At 45.5% G+C, this 22,485-nt stretch overlaps 1 protein-coding gene across 11 annotated transcripts in view; it reads right to left on the bottom strand.

Moving 5' to 3' along the window:
- Nucleotides 1-22,485, bottom strand: part of DOCK7 (dedicator of cytokinesis 7) — a 230,861-nt gene that overhangs the window by 110,315 nt on the left and 98,061 nt on the right. For all 11 annotated transcript variants that reach the window (XM_040360795.1, XM_040360784.1, XM_040360787.1 and 8 more), the window contains exons 15-19: nucleotides 17,909-18,026; nucleotides 14,478-14,548; nucleotides 11,859-11,997; nucleotides 11,649-11,750; nucleotides 7,796-7,882 (exon numbers count right to left, since the gene is read on the bottom strand). In XM_040360795.1, coding sequence (XP_040216729.1) covers nucleotides 7,796-7,882; nucleotides 11,649-11,750; nucleotides 11,859-11,997; nucleotides 14,478-14,548; nucleotides 17,909-18,026 — 517 coding nt within the window. The remainder of the gene's footprint in view (nucleotides 1-7,795; nucleotides 7,883-11,648; nucleotides 11,751-11,858; nucleotides 11,998-14,477; nucleotides 14,549-17,908; nucleotides 18,027-22,485) is intronic.

The following is a 22,485-nucleotide window of genomic DNA, read 5'->3' as shown; positions in this document are numbered from 1 at the left end:
AGGCGTACCACACGGCTTGCTGCATCTGTTACTGGCTCCGATCTCCTACCGGTAAACCACTACAGACGATCATATCTCCACGAGAGGTGGTGAGATTAATCAAAACCTATTACACCAGGGGTGTCCAAACTTTTTTCAAAGAGGGTCAGATTTAATGAAGTGAACATGCGTGAGGGCTGACCAGTTTGAGAATCTCCTGTTTTCTCAGCGGCTTCTTTAATACAAAGTCCCGTCTTTATTATAGACAGAACAGCCGTCCAATGGCAAAGCAGGAGATGGGACTTCCTGTTACAGAGGCTGCCGTGTAAACAAAAAATTCTCACTGTATGTATTCTATCATCGCTCATCCCGCCCCCTCCCTGTACCGTCTGAGGCACACACACACATTATATATATATATATATATATATATATATACATATATATACATACATACACACACACACACACACACACACACACACACATACACACACAGGTATATATCTTTTGTGGCCCTCGCAGTGCTCTATTACTTTTCTAGGGACAGTCTAAAATGTGGAATTTTATTTTACTTTCACTTGCAAACTGGATAAATAGAGAGGGTGAATCTCCTTAAGGCCCCTCTTACACTTGTACGACTTGAAAGTCATTGCGACTTTGCCGTGATTTCGGATCAGTACTACTTTACCACAACTTTGGCATTAACCAATGAAAACATACATGGTGTGAGGTAATTCCTTTTCCTGCCATAGTTGTTTCCATTTCCTGTTTGCTTCCTGGTTGCTGTGTTGTGACAGAAAATGTTTGCTACTTAATATATTGCCACAGCAGTTGTCATTGCTGTTGCAGCATTAGCATGAGGAAGAAGAGGAGGACAAGGACATCTCTTTTTTTGGGCCGTTTGGAGCACATTGTTCCTGAGGGAATAACCAGGAAGTAAATGTGTGGTGGAAAAATGTGTTTGGGAGGGGCTACTAAGTTGAAAGGATTGGGTGGGACAAGGGTTAACCACTTAAGCCCCGGACCAACATGCAGCCTAAAGACCCAAGGTGTTTTTACAGTTCGGGACTGCGTTGCTTTAACAGACAATTGCGCGGTCGTGCGTTGTGGCTCCCAAACAAAATTGGCATCCTTTTTTCCCCACAAATAGAGCTTTCTTTTGGTGGTATTTGATCACATCTGCGTTTTTTAGTTTTTGCGCTATAAACAAAAATAGAGCGACAATTTTGAAAAAAATTCAATATTTTTTACTTTTTGTTATAATAAATATCCCCCAAAAACATATATAAAAACATTTTTTTTCCCTCAGTTTAGACCGATACGTATTCTTCGACCTATTTTTAGTAAAACAAATCGCAATAAGCATTTATCGATTGGTTTGCGCAAAATTTATAGCGTTTACAAAATAGGGGATAGTTTTATTGCATTTTTATGATTTTTTTTTTTTTTTTACTACTAATGGCGGCGATTAGCAATTTTTTTCGTGACTGCGACATTATGGCGGACACTTCGGACAATTTTGACAAATTTTTGGGACCATTGTCATTTTCACAGCAAAAAATGCATTTAAATTGCATTGTTTATTGTGAAAATGACAGTTGCAGTTTGGGAGTTAACCACAGGGGGCGCTGTAGGATTTAGGGTGCACCTAGTGTGTGTTTACAACTATACGGGGGTGTGGCTGTAGGAATGACGTCATCGATCGAGTCTGCCCTATAAAGGGGATCACTCGATCGATGCAGCGCCATAGTGAAGCACGGGGAAGCCGTGTTTACATACGGCTCTCCCCGTTCTTCAGCTCCGGGGAACGATCGCAACGGAGCGGCTAGAAACAAATAGCCGCGCCGTCGTCCCGGATCGCTCCCCGAGGGAACCCGACCGCCGCGTGTAGCGGGGGGGGGGGGGGGGGGGTCCCGATCGGACCCCCGACCCGCGGAAAGGCAAGGACGTACATGTACGCCCATTTGCCTGTACGTGCCATATTGTGGACGTACATTTACATGCGGAGGTCGGGAAGTGGTAAAAAAGCTGTTTGAGCTTACAAAGTCGTACTGAAATCGTACTGAAATCATGTCTATATTATTCAGGTACAATTGGCATGCTACTTGAGGGTTTAACATTGAGGTCTATGGACATTAACTCGCATGGAAGTTGGACCAAAGTAGTGCCTCACACCATGTATGTTTTTATTGGTGAATGCCAACGTTGTGGCAAAGTCGAATTTGTACTGATGCCAAATCGCGGCAAAATCGCACGACTTTGAAGTCGTATAAGTGTGAAAGGGGCCTTAGTAATACTTTAATTGCAATAATTAATTCAAGTTAAAAAGTAGACAGGCATCTGCCACTGTGTAGATATCAGAACTTTTAAAACATCAAATAAAAGTTCTTTGGCATCAGGTGATGTTACAGCACTCTAAATTTAGGCCCTGCGGCCAAGACTATATGTACAGTACATAATCGGGTCATCACGTGACAAACTAGAGCAAAGGACCAGCAAGCATGTTCAGATCTTTAAATAAACAAGAGTGTTTGTTTGACCTGATCCTCACATTTAAAGTGAAGCCACTGTATAACCTTTCAATGCTTTGGTAATAGCTCTCTCTCTCTATATCTATACACACACCATATTACCAAAAGTATTGGGACGCCTGCCTTTACACGCACATGAACTTTAATGGCATCCCAGTCTTCGTCCGTAGGGTTCAATATGGAGTTGGCCCCGCCCTTTGCAGCTATAACAGCTTCAACTCTTCAGGGAAGGCTAAATAAATGCCGCTCTAGGTGAGTGACTGGTAGACGTGCACACTGAAATATTTTGTTTCGAAATTTAGTTTTCGTCCGAAAAATAAAATTCGTTACTTCCGAAATTTGTTTTTATTTCTAACCAGTTACTAACCGCCCTATAGACGATATACGTCTACAAGGTGGTTGCTTAACTCTGGGAGGACGGCCATGGACGTCCTCCCAGAATCGCGCGCCCTCTGGGGCGCGCACACGGGAATATCCGTGACCGCCAGGTCCGCATCACGGATCACAGTAAAATCGCCGCTAACGGCGGTTTACCACGTGATCGCTCCGTCCAATGACGGAGCGATCACTTGTAAACAAACCGGCGTCATGTGATGACGCCGGTTCCTCCCTCCCCTCTCTTTCCTGAACTGTACAGTGTGAAAGGAGAGGGGGAGAGAGCAGCTGCTGTGGCTGGATCTGTGACAAATGCAGTCACAGATACAGCCAGCCATCCATCCCTGCCCAATACTTTTCAATACTACACACCTATACTGTGCAATACTCTGCAATACCCCACACTACTCTGCAATACCCCACACTATTCTGCAATACCCCACACTATTCTGCAATACCCCACACTACTCTGCAATACCCCACACTACTCTGCAATACCCCACACTACTCTGCAATACCCCACACTACTCTACACTACTCTGCAATACCCCACACTACTCTGCAATACCCCACACTACTCTGCAATACCCCACACTACTCTGCAATACCCCACAATACCCTGCAACGTCGCCTATGGGGATTTTTAAGTAGCAAAGTTTGGCGCCATTCCACGAGCGTGTGCAATTTTAAAGGGTGACATGTTGGGTATTTATTTACTCGGCGTAACTTCATCTTTCACATTTATGCAAAAGAATGAAGAAAAAAATACAACATTTGCTAAATTTTATAACAGAAACAAAGAAAAATTCATTTTTTTTACAGAATTTTCAGTCTTTTTTCTCTTATAGCGCAAAAAATAAAAAACCCAACAGTGATTAAATACCACCAAAAGAAATCTCTATTTGTGTGAAAAAAAGGACAAAAAATTCATTTGGGTACAATGTTGTATTACTAAGTAATTGTCATTCAAATTGTGAGAGCACCAAAAGCTGAAAATTGGTCTGGTTATTAAGTGGGTTTACGTGCCCAGTGGTCAAGTGGTTAATTAAAAAATGCATTAGTCCGAAAATCCGAATGAATTAAGGTCGAATCTGTCATTGAAGGCTTATGGTGTCTGTAGAATGTTCTAAGAAGATTCGACGAAGCAGCTAAACTGGACGACGCCGGGATCGTACATTTCCAGTCTAATGCTCCGCCCACAAGCTATAGAAGAATTCTAATGTTGTATCACTAGTAATAATTATATTAAATATTATTACTAGTCAACCAACATTAGAATTCTCCTATAGCCTATGGTGGGGGCATTTGACCATAAATGACTGTTTGCGGTGATCGTATGTTTTTAGCTGCTTCGTCTAATCTTCATGTCTCTATAATGTCGGATCTTTTCTCTCCATGTCGGATCTTTTCTCTCTATGTCGGATCTTTTCTCTCCATGTCAAATCTTTCTCTCCATGTCAAATCTTTTCTCTCCGTGTCAAATCCTTTCTCTCTATAATGTCAAATCCTTTCTCTCTATAATGTCAAATCTTTTCTCTCTATAATGTCAAATCTTTTCTCTCCATAATGTCGAATCTTTTCTCTCCATAATGTCGAATCCTTTCTCTCCATAATGTCGAATCCTTTCTCTCCATAATGTCGAATCCTTTCTCTCCATAATGTCGAATCCTTTCTCTCCATAATGTCGAATCCTTTCTCTCCATAATGTCGAATCCTTTCTCTCCATAATGTCGAATCCTTTCTCTCCATAATGTCGAATCCTTTCTCTCCATAATGTCGAATCCTTTCTCTCCATAATGTCGAATCCTTTCTCTCCATAATGTCGAATCCTTTCTCTCCATAATGTCGAATCATCTCTCTCCATGTCGAATCATCTCTCTCCATGTCGAATCCTCTCTCTCCATGTCGAATCCTCTCTCTCCATGTCGAATCCTCTCTCTCCATGTCGAATCCTCTCTCTCCATGTCGAATCCTCTCTCTCCATGTCGAATCCTCTCTCTCCATGTCGAATCCTCTCTCTCCATGTCGAATCCTCTCTCTCCATGTCGAATCCTCTCTCTCCATGTCGAAGCTTTTCTCTCCATGCCGGATCTTTTCGCTCCATGTCGGATCTTTTCGCTCCATGTCGGATCTTTTCGCTCCATTTTTGGATCTTTTTTCTCTATGTCAAATAATCTTGGACTTAAAGAGTTAGGTTAGGCACATTCAACCGCAGGTTCGTTAGACACAGATCGCTATTGTCACCGTCATGTCGAATCTATCTATATCGAACTGTTGTCGCAACGAAACGTTTGTTATCGTTTGTTAAAATGAACGCGAAAATCCCAGAAACTCGGATAAAAATGCATTCGGATGAAAACTAATGCACATGTCTAGTGACTGGCTCTCACATGTTGTGAACTGGAACCCAGGGTGCTGCACAGCTCGTCTCAAGCCTCGTACACATGGCCGGTTTTCCCGTCGGGAAAACTGCCATGAGAGCTTTTGGCCGGGAAAACCGGCCATGTGTATGCTCCATCGCTGTTTTCCTTACAGGATACTGCAGAAAAAAAAAAAAAAAAAGTAGAGAACCAGCTCTTTTTCCCGCCGGGATTCCCAGCAGTTTTTAACATGGCAGTTTTCCTATGGGAAACACTGCGATGGAGCATACACACAGCCGGGATTCCCAACCAAAGCTCTCATGGCAGTTTTCCTGTTGGGAAACCTGTCGTGTGTAGGGGGAAAATCTCTCTTTGTTTTTCCTTTCCACCATTGTCACTGAGAGTAAAAGTAGAAGAAAAATCCCAAATATTGGGTTGTCACCAGAACAGTAATAGAGGGGAAATCTTCCAATGGGGACATTAGTTCTGGTGACAACCAGGGATTCCCTCTCAGTTCCTGTTTTGGCTATGGGGCATCTACACAATGGGACACAGACAGCAAATAAAAATTGAGAGGGGTAATAACCCTTCCTTACTCCGTCCGTTTATATCCTTCTGTGTCATTTATTTTCCTATGGACAGATGAGTATATGATTTTTAACGTATATGATATTTATCGGATTTGTAATCTGAATATGTTTTATTTTCAGACAGTGAGACTCGATTTCTTTTTTTGCTACCTCTTTGAACCTTGATCGTGTTCTGAAGAAGCCTAACGGTGAAACGCGTTGACTCACAAGGGCTCACTGTACAAATTGTATCATTGTATATGACTTTTAATAATTTTTGAACGCTCTGACTATATTATGTATTTTTCTTAACTACATGCCGACCAGCCGCCGCAGTTCTACAACGGCAGGTCGGCTCTCCTGCGCGAGAGCACGTAGTATAACGTCGGCTCTCGAAGCCGCCACTAGGGGCGCGTGCCCCCCGCTCGCTCGCACACAGCTGCCGGTCCTGTCAGGGGAGAAATGCCTGTCCGTCTGTTCATACAATGTATGAACAGCGATCAGTCATTTCCCCTAGTGAGTCCACCCCCCCCTACAGTTAGAACACACCCAGGGAACATACTTAACCCCTTCCCCGCCCCCTAGTGTTAACCCCTTCCCTGCCAGTGGCATTTTTATAGTAATCAATGCATTTTTATAGCACTGATCGCTATAAAAATTCCAATGGTCCCAAAAATGTGTCAAAAGTGTCCGCCATAATGTCGCAGTACCGGAAAAAAAAAATCGCTGATCGCCCCCATTACTAGTAAAAAAAAATATTAATAAAATTGCCATAAAACTACCCCTTATTTTGTAAACGCTAAAACTTTTGCGCAAACCAATAAATAAACGCTTATTGCGATTTTTTTTTTTTTACAAAAAATAGGTAGAAGAATACGTATCGGCCTAAACTGAGGAAAAACATAGTTTTTTTTATATATTTTAGGGGGATATTTATTATGGTAAAAAGTTAAAAATATTATTTTTTTTCAAAATTGTCTCTCTATTTTTGTTTATAGCGAAAAAAATAAAAACCGCAGAGGTGATCAAATACCAACAAAAGAAAGCTCTATTTGTGGGAAAAAAAGGACGGCAAATTTGTTTGGGAGCCACGTCGCATGACCGCGCAATTATCAGTTAAAGCGACGCAGTGCCTAATCGCAAAAAGTGCTCTGGTCTTTGACCAGCAATATGGTCCGGGGGTGGTTAAGTGGTTAATCATTATTGTTATTTTTTTCAATTTCTCCATTGTTTTCTATGCCTCTAAAGTCCGGCCTATGGTTACTCTCGGAGTACCCTATTTTTCTTGTTCCGGACCACAAATTTTGCTTAAACTGATACTAAATTGAAAAGTGTTAAAGTAGAACTACAGGCAAAACTTTTTTTCCCGTTTTGGATAGAGTAAGGGAAGGGTATAATCCCTGTGAGATTTTTTTCCGCCATTCATGTCCCATTGCGGAGGTTTACCTTCACTTCCTGTCCCATAGAGAAACAGGAAGTGAGGGAAAATCCCTACAAGTTAAGCGAATTCCTTGGGGAGCCCCAAGGACACCAGAACTAGTGTCCCTATTTGAAGATTTCCCCCCTCCATTACTTTTCTGGGAACAGTCCAAAATGTGGAATTTTATTTTACTTTCACTTGCAATGATAATGGTAAACAGGAAAAATAGTTCCTGTGTTGGCTATTGGGGCATCTACACAATGGGAAACAGATAGCAAATAAAAATTGAGAGGGGTAATAACCCTTCCTTACTCTATGCAAAATGGAAACGAAAATTTTTGACTGCAGTATGACTTTAGGTTCTAAAGAACCATAGAGCGGGGAGACCTTCGTAGTTGGAGTAAGTGACACCCGGTGTGATCAGTGCACCCCAAGGGTTCAAACGCAACCACTTAAATGAGTATTCTAGGAGTCCTAGAAATAAGTGTTGGGGTACCAAGCTAAACAGAGAAAGTTCAGTCTACATTCCATTATGCATCGGTGTTCATTGAAACGTACCTGAGTGTGAACCGAAGACACAGAGACCACTTCAACATTGAAGACACCTTTGTGGTTATCGACCCACTTCATTCCAGGCAGAGGGACCTGAGGACAGGCAGAAGATTAACATTAGACATCAAAGATAATTGCAGCTCACGACTTTACTGCTTTCCTACAAACACTACAGCTGTCAGTGCTGAATTAAGATTGGCTGATAAATAACCTTTAACCACTTAAGGACCTTGCCTGTTTTTCAGATTTGGCATTTACAAGATTAAAACTGTTTTTTTTTGCTTGAAAATTACTTAAAACCCCCAAACATTATATATTTTTTTCTAACACCCTAGAGAATAAAATGGCGGTCATTGCAATACTTTTTTTCACATGTTGGCGACCAGCATCAAGTTTATCTAACGAATCTTAGCATCTCTTCTGTAACAAGGCAACAATTGATTTTATTCATTGTTTTTTTATATATATTTATAATAAATTGTTATTTTTTCTATACATCTTTCTATGTTGAATTATTAGCTCACCTATCCTTGACACCATGCACCACAAAGTCCGATATCACTGGTGTGGCCTCAACATCCACTCAGTTTGTTTTTGTCCTACTTTTTTTCACACTGTATTTGCGCAGCGGTCTTACAAGCGCACTTTTTTTGGAAAAAATTAACTTTTTTTAATTTAAAAAATAAGACAACAGTAAAGTTAGCCCATTTTTTTTATATATTGTGAAAGATAATGTTACGCCGAGTAAAATGATACCCAACATGTCACGCTTCAAAATTTGCGCCCACTCATGGAATGGCGTCAAACCTTTACCCTTAAAAATCTCCATAGGTGATGTTTAAAAAAATTCTATAGGTTGCATCTTTTGAGCTACAGAGGAGGCCTAGGGCTGGAATTATTGCTTTCGCTCTACAGATTGCGGCGATACCTCACTTGTGTGGTTTGAATACCGTTTACATATGCGGGCGCTGCTCACGAATGCGTTCGCTTCTGCGCGCGAGATTTAGGCCTCATGCACAGGCCTAATGGAGTGTCATGCTCGCCCCCTCCCTTGGGCTACAGGAGAGTCAGGACGCCCACTAACACACAGCCCCTTCTCTATCTGCCACGTAGAGAGTGTCCTGACTCTCCTGTAGTCCAAGGGAGGGGGCGAGCACGACACTCCACACCAGGGAGAAAGCCTTGCATTACTGTGTGGAGTTACAGACAGAAGACGTATATCTGCAGGAGGCGGTCCTTAAGTGGTTAAAGGGGTTGTAAAGGAAATTTCTCCCTGGTGTGGAGTTTCGTGCTCGCCCCCTCCCTTGGACTACAGGAGAGTCAGGACGCTCTCTACGTTGCAGATTAAGGAGCTGTGTGTTAGTGCCGACTCTCCTGTATTCCAAGGGAGGGGGTGAGCACGACACTCCGCACCAGGGAGAAAGCCTCGCATTACTGTGTGGAGTTACTGACAGAAGAACAGGAAGTGAGGATTTCTCAGAAGAAATAAGGACATTTAAAAAGGAAGGATGAGGTAAGTGAAGGAGGACTGCACTAAGGCAAAGAAAGCCATTTAGGATTTTTTTTTTTACCTTTACAACCCCTTTAAGTGTTCAATTGATTACTGTGTTATTTACTGTATTTATCGGCATATACTGTGCACTTTTTTGCCCTGAAAATCAGGGCAAAATCGTGGGTGCGCGATATACGCCTATACCCGCGCCGAGTTTGAATACTGCGCGGGCATATATCGAGCGCAGTACACTCGTGTATAGTCGGGCAGGCTGGGCTCCTCTCGCGCTCACATCCTGGACGTACAGGACGTGAGCGCGAGAGTAGCCGAGCCTGCCCGACTATACACGAGTGTACTGCGCTCGGTATATGCCGGCGCAGTATTCAAAGTCGGCGCGGGAAAGTGGGGATCGAGCGGGGAGGACGCCGCAGAAGGACACCGGACCCGACGAAGAGGACACCCGAAGCCGCAGACGGACGCCGGACCCGACGAGGCCGCCGATGGACGCCGCGCAAGACACCAAAACTCTAAGTACTAAAATCTTTTTTTACAGGAATGTCGGGTCCACTTTAGGGGTGCGCGCTATACGCGGGAGCGCGCTATACCCCGATAAATACGGTATATATCCACTTAGGAATTTGATGAACAAACGCACCATTATACACCCATTTATCAGAAGAGAACGAAAGCTCCTCCTACAAGCTTTAACCGGACACTGATAGAAGTCACAAGACTGCGATATACTTCTGACGAGAAAAGGTATTTAGCAGTTTATATTTACTAAAATAATTGCATTTCCATGTTCTGTGTACTGTGGGAGATCAGACATATTGAAAGCAGAGTCCTGAGTTTAGTAACACTTTAAGGCAGCCATATATGAATCGACATTTGGCCGGGTTCAGCAGGGACAATCAGGCATTTTGATCCATGTATGGGCAGGCTGGTTGTACACAAGTCGATCTACCGATGGACTTGTGTGCAACCAGCAGTTTGGGTTTTTCCCAAATCATCAGGGGTGTCGGCTATAGCCGGCAACACTAATTAATGTGTTCCGACGGCGGGGAGGTCTCCTCAGTGGGAGCCATTCTTCCATCCACATGGAGTGTGTGGATTGGGGAATGCGGTCATCAACCTGCTGGTTGAACAAGATAAAAAATAAAAAAAAACATGACTAACGTATGGCCAGCTTTAGATTGTAAGCTCCTTGAGGGAAGAGAATGATGTCAATGTACAGAATGCAAAGCACTGCATAAGTTTCACAAAGCCATATAAATGCCTGTAATATGTTAACCACTTAAGGACCGCCTAACGCCGATATACGTCAGCAGAATGGCACAGCTGGGCACAATCACGTACCTGTACGTGATTGTATAATGCCCAGCCGTGGGCGCGCGCCGCAGCACACCCGCGACCCGGTCCGAAGCTCCGTAACCGCGGGACTCAGACCCGATCGCCGCTGGAGTCCCGCGATCGGTCCCCGCAGCTGAAGAACGGGGAGAGCTCTGTGTAAACACAGCTTCCCTGTTCTTCACTGTGGCGGCTGCATCGATCGTGTGATCCCTTTTATAGGGAAACACAATCGATGACGTCACACCTACAGCCACACCCCCCTACAGTTATAAACACAAATGAGGTCACACATAACCCCCTCAGCGCCCCCTTGTGGTTAACTCCCAAACTGCATTTGTCATTTTCACAGTAAACAATGCATTTTTAATGCATTTGTTGCTGTGAAAATGACAATGGTCCCAAAAATGTGTCAAAATTGTCCGCCATAATGTCGCAGTCACGAAAAAAATCGCTGATCGCCGCCATTGGTAGTAAAAAAAGAAATGAATTAATAAAAATGCAATAAAACTATCCCCTATTTTGTAAACGCTATAAATTTTGCGCAAACCAATCGAAAAAACACTTATTGCGATTTTTTTTATACCAAAAATAGGTAGAAGAATACGTATCAGCCTAAACTGAGGAAAACAATTGTTTTCTTATATCTTTTTGGGGGATATTTATTATAGCAACAAGTAAAAAATATAGAATTTTTTTCAAAATTGTCGCTCTATTTTTGTTTATAGCGCAAAAAATAAAAACCGCAGAGGTGATCAAATACCACCAAAAGAAAGCTCTATTTGTGGGAAAAAAAGGACGGCAATTTTGTTTGGGAGCCACGTCGCACAACCGCGCAATTGTCAGTTAAAGCGACGCAGTGCCGAATCGCAAAAAGGGGCCTGGTCCTTTAGCTGCATTTTGGTCCGGGTCTTAAGTGGTTAATGAGAATATTATTATACTGAAAAAATAAAAGACACTACAAACATGTTTATATCTGTCTATATCGGAATCTAACACATATATACATTACACACTGACCTCGGGGGAGAGCACAGAATAAGCCTGGGGTGGTTTCTCTAGAGAGACAGGAAGACAGAACTGTCCGGTCTTTAGGCGTCCGTTCTGGAGCATCGGAATCCACTGGGAAAGGCGAGAGAGGAATGAACATTACATCTGAGTGCGCAGAACGCAGAGAAGTTCTATCCAATACCAATAACAGAACTATCCTCCAAAAAAAAACACTCATACCGTGTAACCCACGGGGGTCTCTAGAGGTGTGTTCTGTTTCTGTTGGCAGCTGACATGGTAGAAGGTGAAGAGCAGATGATGGTGGTCGGTTAACGTGGCCGGCAATTTGATCTTTATTTCTTCGTGGAAATCTGGAGACCTGCAACAAACAGAAAAAATATATATATATATATACACACATATACACATACATACATACACACATATATATTTCCACAGCTCCCGGGTGGGACTCCCCTGGCGATCAGCATTTGGAAATATTACCATATTCATTCTTAGCTTAGATTTCTAAGTATTGGGTCCTGTAGGTGGCCCTTAGCGTAAGAAGAACTTTATTATACATAGTTAGTCAGGTTGGAAAAAAAGACACAAGTCCATCTAGTTCAGTGGTCTCCAAACTGCGGCCCTGGGGCCATTTGTGGCCCTTTGCTGGCTTTTATCCGGCCCTTGGGGCACTATTTTATTCACCGACACCAATTACATCAATGATGGGGCGAAGTTCCTACCAGTGATGGGGCTCAATTTCTCCCAATGACATCAATGATGGGGCTCAATTTCTCCCAATGACGGGGATTAATTTCTCCCAATGACACCAATGATGGGGATCAATTTCTCCCAATGACACCAATAATGAGGATCAATTTCTCCCAATGACACCAATAATGGGGATCAATTTCTCCCAATGACACCAATGATGGGGATCAATTTCTCCCAATGACACCAATGATGGGGATCAATTTCTCCCAATGACATCAATGATGGGGATCAATTTCTCCCAATGACACCAATGATGGGGATCAATTTCTCCCAATGACACCAATAATGGGGATCAATTTCTCCCAATGACATCAATGATGGGGATCAATTTCTCCCAATGACACCAATGATGGGGATCAATTTCTCCCAATGACACCAATAATGGGGCTCAATTTCTCCCAATGACACCAATGATGGGGCACAATTCCTTCCAATGATGAGACTCAATTTCTCCCAATGACACCAATGATGTGGCTCAATTTCTCCCAATGACACCAATGATGGGGCACAATTCCTTCCAATGATGTGGCTCAATTTCTCCCAATCACACCAATGATGGGGCTCAATTTCTCCCAATGACACCAATGATGGGGCACAATTCCTTCCAATGATGTGGCTCAATTTCTCCCAATCACACCAATGATGTGGCTCAATTCCACCCAATGACACCAATGATGGGGCACAATTCCTTCCAATGATGAGGCTCAATTCCTCCCAATGACACCAATGATGTGGCTCAATTTCTCCCAATGACACCAATGATGTGGCTCAATTCCTCCCAATGACACCAATGATGGGGCACAATTCCTTCCAATGATGAGGCTCAATTTCTCCCAATCACACCAATGATGTGGCTCAATTCCTCCCAATGACACCAATGATGGGGCACAATTCCTTCCAATGATGAGGCTCAATTCCTCCCAATGACACCAATGATGTGGCTCAATTTCTCCCAATGACACCAATGATGTGGCTCAATTCCTCCCAATGACACCAATGATGGGGCACAATTCCTTCCAATGATGAGGCTCAATTTCTCCCAATCACACCAATGATGTGGCTCAATTCCTCCCAATGACACCAATGATGGGGCACAATTCCTTCCAATGATGAGGCTCAATTTCTCCCAATGATGAGGCTCAATTTCTCCCAATCACACCAATGATGTGGCTCAATTCCTCCCAATGACACCAATGATGGGGCACAATTCCTTCCAATGATGAGGCTCAATTTCTCCCAATGATGAGGCTCAATTTCTCCCAATCACACCAATGATGTGGCTCAATTCCTCCCAATGACACCAATGATGTGGCTCAATTTCACCCAATGACACCAATGATGGGGCAAAATTCCTACCAAAAATGTGGCTCAATTTCTCCCAATCACACCAATGATGGGGCACAATTCCTCCCAATGACACCAATGATGGTGCACAAGTCCTCCCAATGACACTAACAATGGGACACACGTCCTCTAAATTACACCAGTAAAGTGGTACGATTCCTCCCGCTGAGACCAATAATGGGGAATTGTTTACTCCCACTGATGCAGGGACATTTTGTACCGATGGTCCGGCCCCCCTAAAGTCTTAAGGACAGTAAACTGGCCCTAAGTTTAGAAAGTTTGGAGACCCCTGATCTAGTTGAACCAAAAAAATAAATAAATACAATCCCATATACACAATCCTAGACCACAGTTGGTCCAGAGGAAGGCGAAAAACCCCAAACAGGATCCAATTTGCTACAGCAGGGGAACAAATTCCTTCCTGATCCCACGAGAGTCAATCGGATTTTCCCTGGATCAACTTTACCTATAAATGTCAGTACCCAGTTTTATTGCCAAAATAATAAATGCCAATAGGTGTCCCTCGCTTCTATCTCGAAAAAGTTGGGAGGTATGGGAGTGTGGACCCCCTTTTTAGTGCGACTTCCTGTCCCACATCCTGCTTCCTTTCTTTGGCCGCCTAGGCAACTCCTCCACTTGCCCAAGGTGGCCCCTCCCTACCAGCGATCTTCTGGGACACAGCTTAGGTCCCTGAAGATCGGCTGGCCAAATAATGCAACATGAACATAGGAAAGTCACCTATTGTGGTAGACGACCGCAGTATAGGCTTCTTTTGAAAATTCTGGGCAGCTTGATTTTCCAAAGATAACCTGAAAGGGGAAATGGAAAGGACAATGGTTACTGAAGAACGCTACACAAAAACGTATTTGTAGTTTCTGAGGCCAGAGTAGTCAAGATCTCTAAATACCGTATATACTAGATTTTTTCAGCACTTTTTTTTGTGCTGAAAATGCCCCCCTCGGCTTATACTCGAGTCACCTTTTTGCGCCTGATCTTCTAGACTTTGGGGACCCGGTACCTGCTGGCCGTAGGCCCACTCCTCCTCCACAAGTGTGTAAAGTTTGTTGTCCAGGGGACCTACGGCCCGGGGAGCACCAATTTTTCAAAGCCGGGCTCCCCTTCCATAGACTCCCATGTTAAACGGTAATTTCTCTGGTGATTTTGGGGACCCGGTACCGGCCGGTTGTAGGTCTCCTGGACCCGGAACTTGGCACACATGTAGTCTCATTTCTCCTCTACAAGTGTGCAAAGTTTGTTGTCTGGGGGACCTACGGCCGGGGAGCACCGATTTTTCAAAGCCGGGGCACCCCTTCATAGACCGCCATGTTAAACGTCAGTCTAGTCATGGGCACAGTGAGGCATGCAGATGGACACCCTAGGCTTATACTCGAGTCAATAAGTTTTCCCATTTTTTTGTGGTAAAATTATGTAACTTGGCTTATATTCGGGTCGGCTTATACTCAAGTATATACGGTAAGTATTTTATCTCAGCTTCTTATACTGTTTCCAGACCAGACAGTGAGAATAAAGGTTTATCATAACTAGGGATGTCCCGATACCGAGCATTTCCCCGAGTACTTGTACTCGGGGGAAATGTTCCGATGCCTCACCCGATACCTGGGCAGGCACGGGAGTTGCAAGTCTTCTCCCCCCTGTGCTGTCTTTCCCCCTGTTCCGTGCTAGTCTTTCCCCCGTGCTCGTCTTCTCTCCCCCCGCTCCGTGCCCGTCTGCTCTCCCCCCGCTCCGTGCCCGTCTGCTCTCCCCCCCCGCTCCGTGCCCGTCTGCTCTCCCCCCCGCTCCGTGCCCGTCTGCTCTCCCCCCCGCTCCGTGCCCGTCTGCTCTCCCCCCCGCTCCGTGCCCGTCTCCCCCCTCAATCTGTCAGGATGGAGAGCGGAGGAAGGAGGTTAAGCGGCTCCTAACTTTTCAGAATGAGTCAGTGATCAGTTTATGAATGGAGAGGAGCTTCTCTCCATTCATTTCAGCTGAGGCTGCAGAGAAAGGGACTGGGGACTCTGTGTCCTTAGTTCCTTTCTCTGTCTTAAAGGGGAGATGTCAGAGGTCTGTTAAAACCCCTGATATCTCTCCAAAGACCCCCAACAGGGCTGATAAAAAAAAAAAAAAGTAAAAAAAAAAAAAACACAACAACACACTGACCATCCAGCCCCCCCCCCCCTTAAAAAAAATCACTGTAAAAAAAATAAAAAAATAAAAATACTGCCACCGTCACATGACATTAAAAAAAAAGTATCGGTATTCGGTATTGACGAGTACTTGAAAAAAAGTATCGTACTTGTACTCGGTCTCAAAAAAGTATCAGGACAACCCTGATCATAACCATGCATTATAGGAATGTGTGCACTTTAGTAAAATGTGGATAAGTCTATCCTCCTTTGCCTTCTACTCTACTAAGTGTTGGCCATAATCCTAGACTCAGAAAAAGGTCACATTCAAGTCTATGGGGGCTCAAGGTTGACCAAGGCCAGGGCAGAAGATGATGCTGGAGGAGGACATAAACAAGGGTGTGGAATGTGGAATGTGTGGAATCTCTAGCGCCAAGTAGAACTCAGAGCACAAAAAAATACATTTATAAAATATATTCCTCAAGTGTACGGATGGGAATCCCCCCTTCTATTGCCGTCTTACTGTCATGCTATGTATTTCTACGTGATTACCTGCAACACAACATGCCTGTTCACACCCATCTCTTATTTTATTACCTAATGGTCTGAAATCTCCTCATTTGGATGCATCTCTCGAGAAGTACACGATATTGTCAAAAGTATTAGGACACCTGTCTTACTTGTATGTGAGCTTTAAAGGCATCCCAGTCTTAGGGCTCTTTCACACGGAGCGGATCCGTATTGATCCGCCCCGCGTGTGTCCGTCTGCTCAGCAGGGATCATCCGTAAATCCCCGCTGAGCTGTCGGCGGACAGGGCGGTCCCCGCACACTGTGCAGAGACCGCCCTGTCTCTCCTCCGCTCTCCCCTATGGGGAATCGGATGAATACGGACACACGGTCCGTTCCGCCAGACGGAAGAAAGATATGGTTTTCTTCCATCTGAAAAAGCGGATCTTTGCGGAGGCGGATCTTTACGGACGTTAGCGGATGCATCATCCGCTAACGTCTGCAATCCCATAGGGAAGCATTTTACAAGTCCGTAAACGGACTTGTAAAAAAACGGACCGTTCGTCCGCCCGTGTGAAAGGGCCCTTAGTCCGTAGGGTTCAATATTATATATATACCGTATTTTCCGGCGTATAAGACGACTGGGGGTATAAGACGCCACCTAACTTTCCAGACAAAATGTTGGTTTTGGGATATACTCGCCGTATAAGACTACCCCCCTCCTACTAGTCATGCCTCGCCTCACGGTGCCACCATTACATGCCAGACTGTGCCCCATTACATGCCAGACTGTGCCCCATTACATGCCAGACTGTGCCCCATTACATGCCAGACTCGCTGTGCCCTTACCTTATCCTAAGACATGCAGAATCGCAGCCGTACGTTTTTTCAAAAGCCGCGCCTCCTACGTCTTCTGTTCCGTGATAGGCGGAACACTCAGCTTCCCAGGAGGCACTGTGTTCAGTGTTCGCCTATCACAGAGGCCCTCTCGTCCGAGGACGAGAGGGCCTCCGTGATAGGCGGACACTAAACACAGGACGAGAGGGCCTCCGTGATAGGCGGACACTGAACACAGTGCCTCCTGGGAAGCTGAGTGTTCTGCCTATCACGGAACAGAAGACGTAGGAGGCGCGGCTTTTGAAAAAACGTACAGTACGGCCGCGATTCTGCATGTCTTAGGATAAGGTAAGGATGTTAGGTTACCGGCGTATAAGACGACCCCTGACTTTTAAGAAGATTTTAAGGGGTTAGAAAGTCGTCTTGTATGCCGGAAAATACGGTATATATATATATATATATATATACACACACACACACATAAAAAAAAAATTGGGGGGGGGGGGATTTCCACCGCCATTTATCCTGAGCTGCCGGTGATTATAGAGATGGTAGAAAGCCCTCAAGTTTCTGAAGAACTACAAATTTCAACATGAGCAGCCAACAGCGGAGAGGACAAGTCATACCCTCCTATTCCCCAGCCTGCACAATGCTCTGTAGAGGGGGAGGGGCTGATTTTTACATCCAGAAGTCAGTTTCCTTACCGGCATGGCGTTGCCTGGGTCTTCCCCGCTCATGAACTGCACCTTCACCGTTATGTTCCTTGCAGATCCTTGGCGATTGGCAAAATTAAGGCTTTGAGGGTAGACATACAGGAGGTTTCTGCAGAGGGGGGGGGGAATAAAACAGAATGATCAGGATGAGAACACTACAAGGGACTATTCAACCATCAAACAGTGATTTCTGGGCGCAAATGGCACCGGATGTTACAATTCTCAGCCTATCCTGGGAAAAACGGTTTCCAACACGCCGTTGTTGTGCCTGCCCTCTGATTTCTACCATTGATCTCCCTGCCGGCACAGTAAAAAGAGAAGAGCTAACACACTTCTCTTATGGCAGAACCGGTAAGATACAGATCATAGAGGCTAAGAAAATGGACAGCCGCACTCCAACAGAACTTTCGGTTGTCTTTATTGTAAAAACAGAACAGAAAATGCACTACAAAAATGCAGCAAAAGTGGGGATAGCAGCCAACGCGTTTCACACTCTGGGTCAGTGCTTAGCCATGACTAAGCACTGACCCAGAGTGTGAAACGTGCGGCTGTCCATTTGAAAAGTGCGGCTGTCCATTTTCTTAGCCTCTATTATTTGCCTCGTGCAGTGCCGGCACCCTTGATTTCCTGAGAAGCCACCGATTGCTCAGCACACCCACCTGAAGCGGTGACTCTTTCCTTCTCGTAAGATACAGATCGTTCCCATGTTCCTGTTGCTACACAGAGCGATAACACTAATGCGCATGGGGTGATTATGGTGTGCCTGGGCAGTGCACACCCGGCACACCCTGTGCGCACATCTATGCTGTAGCTGCCGACTTTAAATAAGCACACTTACCTGTCCAGGGTGCCTAAGTTGTCGGACCCCCGAGGCCGATCCATCCTCCGGATAGTGTGCCGGGCGCCGCCATCCTCACTAAGGGAAACCTTGCGGCTTCACGGCCCTTTTCCTACTGTGCATGCGCGGGTCGCTTTGTGAATGGGCGGCTGTCCCCTGGGAGACACACAGTTCCCAGAAGACAGTGCGCCCCATTTCCCAGGAGGCAACGCGAGGAAGAGAGAAGATCACCGCGGAATAGGAAGTGGCAGATTAAAACGATCTGCCTAGCAACAGCCATTTTTGGAAAGTATAAATTATTATTATTATTTTATTTTTTTGGAGACTTTTTGGCTATTTTTTTTTTTAGGGTGGACCTCCGCTTTAAAGTGGAATCCAAGCCTTCCCTTCAGGCTCTGTTCACACTTGTGCAACTTTGGACACAAAGTCACAGCCCATTATTTTCAATGGCGCCCGTTCTGATCTATGCAACTTTGAATCGGTTCCTGCACTACTTTGATGCGACTTGAGTGCCAGAGAGTGTAAAGTCGCATTCCCAAGTTGCACTGGAAGTGTGAACAGAGCCTCAGTCTTGCACAGTGGAACAGGCTCCTCTCCTGGACTGAACTTGCTTAATCTAAAGAGTAACCTTTTACCCACTTGGAACCAGTGTAACCAACCATCCATATTTTTATGGACAGTCCATGAAAACGGGCACTTTTTTCCCCCGTTCGTAAATGTCCGTGGTTGCGGGAATGTGCCAGTAAAAATTGCCAAGATCAGTTTGGCTTGGAACTGCGCATGGAGATTGGAGGCAGGGGGTGATTGGAGACAGGGGGTGATGGTGGCTACGGTGGCACCGCAGAGGAGGATGAAGGGAGGGGGTAATTGGAGGCAGGGGGTGTTGGTGGCACCGCAGAGGGGGATGGTGGCACCGCAGAGGGTGGGGGATGGAGACAGGGGTTTTTGGTTCCACCGCAGAGGGGGATGGAGGCAGGGGGCCTGAGGGAGATTGGAGGCAGGGGGTGCTAGTGGGAGAGGGTGTTAGTGACAGGGGGTGATTGGAGGCAGGGGTATTGGTGGCACCGCAGAGGGGGAAGGTGGCATTGCAGAGGGTGGGGGATGGAGACAGGGGTTGTTGGTGGCACTGCAAAGGGGGATGAAGGCAGGGGGTAATTGGAGGCAGGGGGTAATTGGAGGCAGGGGGTGTTGGTGGCACCGCAGAGGGTGGGGGATGGAGGCAGGGGGTGTTAGTGGCAGAGGGTGTTAGTGGCAGGGGGTGATTGGAGGCAGGGGTGTTGGTGGCACTGCAGAGGGGGATGAAGGCAGGGGATGATGGAGGCAGGGGGCCTGGGGGTGATTGGAGGCAGGGGAGATTGTGGCACCGCAGAGGGGGGGGGGTGAAGACAGGGGGTGTTGGTGGCACCGCAGAGTGGGAAGGTGGCAGAAGGGGAAGGTGGCATCGCAGAGGGTGGGGGATGGAGACAGGAATTGTTGGTGGCACTGCAGAGGGGGATGAAGGCAGGGGGTAATTGGAGGCAGGGGGTGTTGGTGGCACCGCAGAGGGTGGGGGATGGAGACAGGGGTTTTTGGTGGCACCGCAGAGGGGGATGGAGGCAGGGGGTGATTTGAGGCAGGGGGCCTGAGGGAGATTGGAGGCAGGGGGTGTTAGTGGCAGAGGGTGTTGGTGGCAGGGGGTGATTGGAGGCAGGGGTGTTGGTGGCACCGCAGAGGGGGAAGGTAGCATCGCAGAGGGTGGGGGATGAAGACAGGGATTGTTGGTGTCACTGCAGAGGGGGATGAAGGCAGGGGATGATGGAGGCAGGGGGCCTGGGGGTGATTGGAGGCAGGGGAGATTGTAGCACCGCAGAGGGTGGGGTGAAGACAGGGGGTGTTGGTGGCACCGCAGAGGGGGAAGGTGGCAGAAGGGGAAGGTGGCATCACAGAGGGTAGGGGATGGAGACAGGGATTGTTGGTGGCACTGCAGAGGGGGATGAAGGCAGGGGACGATGGAGGCAGGGGGCCTGGGGGAGATTGGAGGCAGGGGGAGATTGTGGCACCGCAGAGGGGGGGTGAAGACAGGGTGTGTTGGTGGCAGAGGGGGATGGAGGCAGGGGGTGATGTGACTAAATAATTTGCCCTTATTGTATGGAAAATAACAAAAATATATATTTTTTTTACCTTAATATCTACCTTAAATCATATTGCTATTTTCCTAGCGTACTTGTTTGTGGCCTAAATACTGAAATTTGCACCTAAAAATGTAATTTAGTAACTCTTGTGAAATGCCAGTAAAAGCGTGGCTGCGCCAGTAAATTTCGGGTGTCGCGGCAGTAAATTTCAATCTGGTAGGTTGGCACCACTGCTTGGAACACGGCTGGGACCACATTAATTTTAAATAAATAAACCTGGCCATAAAAATAAAAAATAAAATGGAATAAAAGGGCCACATGTAGCCTAGAAAAGACCAGTTGAGTCCATAAACGCTGCAAGCCAAGCTGCACATAGAGAACATAGCACTAGGTGGCGCTGCCGGCCTCTAACACCATAGAAATCGCATACAAGGAGGAAGAAAGAGAATAAAGGACAAGGAGAACTGTAACCCCCCCATGGGTCACTTCCTTCTGGGCAGAAGGGGAAAGGTTTTCAGTCCATGATGTCAAAAGACAGAAGAATCCAAGAAATCCCATATGTGCAATGTGTCATGATCACCGAGTTACAGAACACACACCAATATATATATATATATATATATATATATATATATATATATATATATATATATATATATATATATCTCATTGCAGATACACAGTATCTCACAAAAGTAAGTACACCCCTCACATTTTTGTAAATATTTTCTTCTATCTTTTCATGTGGCAACACTGAAGAAATGACACTTTGTATCTACAATGTTGTGTAGTGAGTGTACAGCTTGTATAACAGTGTACATTTACTGTCCCCTCAAAATAACTCAACACACAGCCATTAATGTCTAAACCGCTGGCAACAAAAGTGAGTACACCCCCCTAAGTGAAAATGTCCAAATTGGGCCCAATTAGCCAAACACTTGTTTGCAGGGCGAATTGACACCAAAATCCCTTTTCACTGCGCCACAACTGCATCCACTAGAATCGGTTGTTGCATGGCCCCATTCACTTCTATAGTGCGCATTGGCAGGTGGTATGCTGTATTTTTTTGGGGTGAGACACAAAGCCTAATTGCCGTGACAATATGTATGGGGCCATCCAGTGGCCATTGCTTTGTTCGGCTCCTCTCGCGTGGCTGCGAGCAGAGCGTGGCCGAGCCTAGCCGAGCCGAGTGTGCAGTACACTCGGCTCGGCTCTAGGCTGCGGCGGGCGGAGCAGAGCGTGGCCGAGCCTAGCCGAGTGCGCAGTATGCTCGGCTCTAGGAGTGACAGCGGGGATCGGCGTATATTGGGCACCCACGATTTTCCCCTGATTTTAAGGGGAAAAAAGTGCACGGTATACGCCGATAAATACGCTACTTTTTTTTTTTTTTGCTTCACTGGCGTCGTGTTGATAAAGCTAAATATTGCAAAGAAAACTGCAAAACAACTGATATCCAAGGACAGCCTTGATTGAGGTTATCATTCAGACATGATGTCCCAGTATAAAGTGTAAACAGTTTGGAGAAGAACCTTTACTTACACAGACCCTGCTGCACATCATGGTAATGTTTTATAAATTATTAATAAATTAAAAAATAATTAATAAAAATGCAATAAAAA

The sequence above is a fragment of the Rana temporaria genome, chromosome 7 (assembly GCF_905171775.1).
Source record: "Rana temporaria chromosome 7, aRanTem1.1, whole genome shotgun sequence".
NCBI lineage: Eukaryota > Metazoa > Chordata > Amphibia > Anura > Ranidae > Rana > Rana temporaria.
The sequence above is the reverse complement of the archived record's forward strand: the minus strand, read 5'-3'. Positions and strand labels throughout refer to the sequence as shown.